The sequence below is a fragment of the Mesocricetus auratus genome, unplaced genomic scaffold, assembly GCF_017639785.1.
Source record: "Mesocricetus auratus isolate SY011 unplaced genomic scaffold, BCM_Maur_2.0 Super-Scaffold_100042, whole genome shotgun sequence".
NCBI classification, from domain to species: domain Eukaryota; kingdom Metazoa; phylum Chordata; class Mammalia; order Rodentia; family Cricetidae; genus Mesocricetus; species Mesocricetus auratus.
The window spans coordinates 9,309,244-9,315,903 of NW_024429219.1; the positions used below are offsets into that span (position 1 = coordinate 9,309,244).

The window sequence follows — 6,660 nt, forward strand, 5'->3', positions numbered from 1 at the left end:
AGTGTGGGACAGAGAGGGGAAAAGAGAGAGAAGGATCTTCTGACATCCATACTTTTACAATGGCGCAGAAGTTTGTACATACTGACTCACATGCACATTCATGATAAGTAATGAAAGAAAAGGCATGTCCTGAAGATATGGCTGATAAACTTTAGTATCTTGTGGAAGGTATCATGACAAAGATGTGGAAGAGCTTTCTGAAGTGGATGCTGACATTTGCCAAGGGTATCAAAAGGAACGCTGCACCAGAAAGGTACCTGAAGTCACCCATCCATATGGAAATAGAGATGGGATTCCTTCATACATGGTAAGTATAAACTGTTGATTTGGAACCACAGCCCTTAAGCACAAACATACTTCATCCCATAACTTTTTCCTCTACTGTAGAGGCATCATCATGACACCTGCAATTTGATTTTACATACTTTGATATGTTAAACCCAGTGAGTGTATCAACCATTTAGAGAGTCTTCATATATAATTCTATGAATATATTTTCATTTAAATCTTAATCATCATTAATTATGTGTGTTAAAGGGCATGGGTGCTGTTTGTGTGTAGATGGAGATGACTGCAAGTGCTCCCAGAGACCAGATATAAACTTCAGATAACCTGAAACAGTTCAAAGTGTCTGACATCAAACACTGTTCCCCAGAAGGAGCAGTAGGCACAATTACACTCTGAGCCATCTCTCCAAGAGATTCTCTCTAGCATTATGACAGGGGATGCATGAAGCTAAGGTGTAGAAAATCTCCATGAGCAAGGCATGTTGAGCCATTACATTTTCTGAAAGTTCTAGGATGCAAAAGGCATAGAGACAAGGGGACACAAGAATATGTAAACACTTTAAGCATAAAGAACAGGTATGAGACGGTAAATAAACTGACTCAACAAAATGTTGCAATGCACTCTCTCATGCAAATCTGTTTATTGAAATGATTGAAACTGTAATGCTAATGACTGTGGAGGAAATGACATCCAGCTTACATCCCTCTTGAAACCAGAGGAAGAGAGATCAGGCTGAATAGTGACAGTACTGTATGTTCAAAACCAGTTCATTCCCCTGAGAAGGTTATTTTTCATAAAAGACACATACATGCATACATTACAAATTTTTATGTAAGGTGGACAAGAAAAAGATGGAGACCAAACAAAAACAGAGACATGGAGCAAAACTCATCCAGTCCATTGTGCTCTTTGTACTCTCCTGTCTTTCTACTCTTCCCTGTGTCTATGGTCTCTCATTCCCTGATTACACTGGGATGCAATCCCTTCCATTTTCAAATCCGTTTTCCTGTCCGAGGCTGGGACTTCACTGTTGGCCCTCAGCAGTTAAGGAGCCACTGATTCTCGAGCTCAGTGCTTTTCTATCTTGTCTGAATCAATGAAACTATATTGTTTTCATATAAATCTGAAACCCCTTGAATAGACATCCTCTGTGTCTCTGATGAGTCACTTGAGTCCTGGCTTTCATTTCTCAGAGTCCAGCAGTGATATCTCATCCTTTATTCCCAACATGAACATAGTGAGGCCTCCTTGTCATACACACAGAAACCCTGGCAATCAAGACATCTCTTACTCACAAAATAGATCTCTCTCGGCTCTCTTATACCTCTGATTGTTTCCAAGAGCTCAAAACAGTGTTGGGCAAATCTGTCTGGCAGGACATCACCAATGTCATCATAGACTTCATCAGGGGCAGGGTACATCTCTAGGGTCAGTTTTTTAAGGTTAGCAGTGTGCTGCAGCAGCTTCTGAAGACTGGACACAGACAGGAAGTTCTTCACAAAATTCACCTCAACCAGCTGGGAACACTGGCTCAGGGCAGGGAGAAGAACACCGATTTGGAAATCCATGAGCTTACATCCCTTCAATTTTAATGTCCGTAGTGTACCTGTCAATCTCTCTAGCAGTCTTCCTAGAAGAGCATGACTTAAATTTAAAAAGCTGACACCACTCAGGTCCAGATGTGTGAGTTGATGAACGCTTAGACACTGGGAAAGATGCATCATATCTGCTTCTGATAGCATGCAGCGAGTGATTGCAAGGATCTCTAAAGGACTCTCCAAGTTCCTAAAAAAGACAAAGGAGTTTACTTCTGTAAATATAATAGTGGATGAGAAAGAGCAATGAAGTCCATGTAGAAGAGGCTAGTTTGTCCTAAAATCATTCTGAGATCATCGTGAAGTCCACACTCAGGACACGACCTGATGGACAGTTAACAACACATGCCTAGTGACAGAGAGGAACGATGAACAAATTGTCAAAGAATGAGCTGTCAAAACCAGCAGAGACAACTGATCTGAACAGGGAGAGATTTTGGACCCCAGACATACAGCTGGGAGGCCAGCATGGGACTGATCCAGACCACCTGAGTGTAAAAGATGGTGAGGAGGCCTGGGCAACCTATGGGGCCCTGGGCAGTGGATCATCACTATTTATCCCTGGCATACAAATGGAATTCGTATGCCCATAACACAAAAAGGGATGCTCTCTCAGCCTGGACATTTAGGGGAGTGCCTGGACCCTGCCCTGAGAGAAATGACAGCCATTAGATATCCCCTATGTGGAAGGAAGTGGCAATAGCAGGAGAGATGTGCGGGGGTGGGAGTGTGAGGGAGGAGGGGAGGGAGAGGGAAATGGGATTGACAAGTGAAGCAAGCTATTTAAAGTAAAATAATAAAAATACAACAAATGTCCATCATTGTGACTGTTTCTGTCCTGAAATCTGTTCCCTCTGCACTGTCGAGCATAAAAGCTCATCAGATGATGAATTAGCGGGAAACAAGAAAGGAAAACCAAGGGGGAACTTAGTGCCATCCCTGTGTGTGTGCCAACAGTGGTCTCCATGAGTCCCAGCTTGCTGGCACAGACTCTGTCCTGCTTTTAGGGCTTCTCTGTGGCCCTAATCACTCTCAGGCATTTTCCATTTACTCAGGCTCTACCTGTGCTCAAAGAGCACCTGGGGGTGAATGGGAAGCCCCAGGTTTGCACAAATGTTTCATGTAACAAGGAAAAGCTGTGCTCTGCGCTGCAGAACAAGCTATGTATGCTGCTCACCTGAGCACTCGGTCCAGTCTACCATGGAGGAAGAAGACACCATTCAAATAGAGATTCTTGAGCTTGTTGAGTTGGGAGAACTGGGAAATGATCTCTGTAAAACACCATTCTTTCCTCTCTTGGTCCCTAAACCACTCCAAAGGTGTGAAGATTTCATTGATAAGGAGTTTCTGAAGATTTCTCATCTGACCCAGGCCAGCGGCAAACATCGCAAGGGTTCTCAGGTCCCAGCGTGCATTCACTTCCAACTCCTGTATAGAGCTTTGCTCAAATACCTCCAGCAGCTTTAGTGGCTTATAGGCAGGGAGGGCCCCAAACTCCACCTTTTCACAGATCACCTGCACCACATCTTTCCTCTGCTTGGCCCACCAGTGGAAATATTTTAGGGATTTACAGAGATCCCTGGACTTGAGGGAAAGGTTCATCATCACAGTCACAACCTGTTTTCCCCGTCTTATGGTATGACACACCGCTGATTGCCTCTCACTAATGACATCTGGAGAGCACTCAACATCCTCTGTTCCAGCCCACACCTTCCAGAAGTTGTGTTGGAAATCCCGAAGGTCAAGCACTTCTAGTTTGCAAGCCCTGTTGGTCAGACAAGACAATGAATCAAACACAGGGTTACCAATGTACAGTCTGCCAAACCCCCACATATCCACTTCTCTCAAATCCATTCTTTAAACCAAGACTCTTTCCAATTCTAGTGGCTGGTGGAATAATAGCAGAGGTACAGTCACTCTATGTGTCTACATCTATTAGCACAGCACTCCATGCACCACTGTCCTTTCTCATTTATGCACTTCTCTAAGAAAGCTCTGATTCAACTTGGACCACATTCTAAACTCGGTAGTCACCTCCCTCCATCCACACTCTGCCCTTCCACGCTAGCATTTTCTCAATTACCTAGGTTGAGCCTTCTGTTTAATGAGCAGGTCAAGGCCATCCAGCACAGCCTTCAAAATCTCCAGGTCAGAAGTCTTCATCAGGGCTCCCACAGGAAGGCATCTGAAGGGCCAGGCTGCCACCATGGCCCTCAGGATGTTTGTTTGTTTGCCATCGAAGGCGACTTTAAATACTGGCGGGAAGAGTTCCATGGGCAAAGTCTTCAGAGCAGAGAGAGACAAGGCTTCATCTTTCAGCAGACTTTTTATTGCCAGCAGCTTGAGCGACGATGGAGAACTCATTCTGAACTTCTTATACACAGGTTCTATAGAAAGATGCAGAGAATAAACCCATTTAGTCATACCCCACTTCCCCTTCATTGCCTAAGCCATGGAGGCTTTAATTCACTAACCTAGAATAGCTTGAAATCATGTATTGTGTATTAATCCCTATCTGACTTTCTCATAGCCATAAATCCCTCTAAGATATCTTGGAGATGAACACCTCTGGGAACAAGTCTCTCTGTTATTTGACCAATCAAAATCTCTGTTCCAGTAAATACTAATGTTCAGGGTTTTTAGAAATTGGAGAATCAAATGAGAACCAGATTCTTTTGTTGGCAACCATCTTTAAATATCTCTCATGATCCTCAAGAGCAAAGTGATATTTCCTTCTGCCAAGTATGCTTGGGATTCAATCAATGGAACTTGCTGGCTGAAAGTAAGAAATGGGTAGAATAGCCATTATTTGGAAAACTTTAGAACCTGGAGCCACAAAAGCTTCCAGCCACGCTTTAGGAGTTCAAATACTGGGAATTGTCATGCTTTCCTGAGATTCATGGCCAAATTATGCTCTCTAGAACTTTTTTCATTTGCAGTTAATAAGTATATAGTCACTTTGAATTAAATACCTTTAAGGAAGATTAGAGGTGTTGGTCAGTGCTTGGTCAAAGTGCCTTAGCTCTTGAATATAACAATTTCAGCAATCTTTTAAAGGACACAGAAATTTAGCTCCAGGTCTCACTAATCTTAACAATTACCTATATGTGGACTTCAAGGCTAGCCTCGGCTACATGGAATTATCACCTTCAAAAGAGGCACACCAAAGAAAACAACAACACACTCAGGAACACTAAGCTGACCTAAGAGACTGGTGAACCTGGGTATGGTTTTGTCATCTTGAGGGGTATGAAAGCATTCCCTGATCAGGACATACATAACAGGTTTTCAAATCCCAGCACATCCTGGTAGTCATTTTGGATCCAAAAAACAGTGCCTAGCCAGCCCATGATAACCTTTATAGGCCCATTTACAATCACCCTTTCCCTTCATAGTCCCACCTCTCAGCCAAGTGCTGCCTTCTGATTGTATCACAAGGCATCTCCCAATGCAGTAGTACTACTTGGTCTTTTACATCCACGGCTTGAGTGAATCAGATGTGGGAAAGCATGAAATGCCAGACCATAGTCAAGTCCCAAAAGCCTCCATAACACTACTCCACAAACTCACAGCACTAGGATACTCTCTCTTCCTTACATTAATATGTTTGTAAATTTCATATAAATTCTCTCTATGTAACTCAGGCATATCAAAACTCATTATGTACCCTGAGCTGAGCTGGAAGTCTCAGCAATCCTTCTGGCTGATTATAGTAGTATGTGATCTGCCTCCCTCAATCTGCTTAGTGCCTGGATTAAAGGTGTATGTCACATGATACATAACAGGCCCAGTGAAAACTAATGGGGTTCAAGCTTAAGGTGAAGATCAGAGAAGGAAAGCAGCTAAACCACTACCTCTTACCTTTACCTCAGGCTGAAAGAACTGATCCTCTCTCCACCAGCTCTCACCAAGTTTCAGACAGCTGCCTACCCTCTGTGTGGCTTCAGAATAATTCTAAGACTGACTACTGAAGTCCCTGCTTCTTTTATACTTCACTAGTGCTGGGATTAAAGGTGAGAAATGTGTTACTCTGTCTTGGGATTAAAGGTGTACCTGGCATAAGGATATCTAGGATGGTTGATTTGCTATTTTGATCTGCAGTGGCTTTAATAAATCATGAAAAGTATTTTACCACTTGTGTGAGCCACCACCACCTGGGTAAATTATGATTTATTTTCCTTCCTTTTTTGTGTTTTTTTTAGATAATCTTTTTTTCTGTAACGATGGAGCCTATCTTGGCCTTGAATTCAGTGAGATCCTACTGCCTCAGCCACTCAAATATTGGGATTAAAGGCATGCACCTCTACCTCACAGCTAAATTAGCACTTCCTATATGCCTGCTTGCTGTGCTGTGTACAGGCTAATCTTGTAGCCTCACTTGTGTCCCAGAACATAGATGTGTCTAGATCTGGGAACTACCAATTCCGATGTCCACTTAGCAGTCCCTACTCAGAAGGATGAGAAAGAAATAACAAAGTCAACACCTGCGTGAAATTCATAGTGAGCTCAAGGCTGGTATCAGTAGTTTAGAAGAGACTGTGTGCCATGGAAAAACAGGAAATGAACTTTGAGTCCTGCATGGAGTCACTGGCCTGGGATGTACGTAGGAGCAATCCCATCTGAACAAACAGGAAAGCCAGTGACCTGAGACCTGCTTGAAGGCAAATGTCTGTAAACCCGAGTGCTGGGATTAAAAGTAAGAGCCAACACACTTGACTATCCTTGAGACATTTCTATAATAGGCAAGGCTATTGCTGATCTCCAGATCTTTCTGGCT

The 6,660-nt window shown here is 43.1% G+C and overlaps 1 protein-coding gene across 1 annotated transcript; it reads right to left on the minus strand.

Annotated features, from left to right (window-relative positions):
* Nucleotides 1–943: 943 nt before the first annotated feature.
* Nucleotides 944–4,247, minus strand: LOC121135762 (PRAME family member 12-like). Its single transcript, XM_040734907.1, has 3 exons — nt 3,967–4,247; nt 3,061–3,648; nt 944–2,073 (listed from the first exon to the last, which is right to left on the minus strand). Exons 1-3 carry the CDS (start codon nt 4,245–4,247, stop codon nt 1,506–1,508), a joined length of 1,437 nt encoding a protein of 478 aa, XP_040590841.1. The 3' UTR covers nt 944–1,505.
* Nucleotides 4,248–6,660: the final 2,413 nt, after the last annotated feature.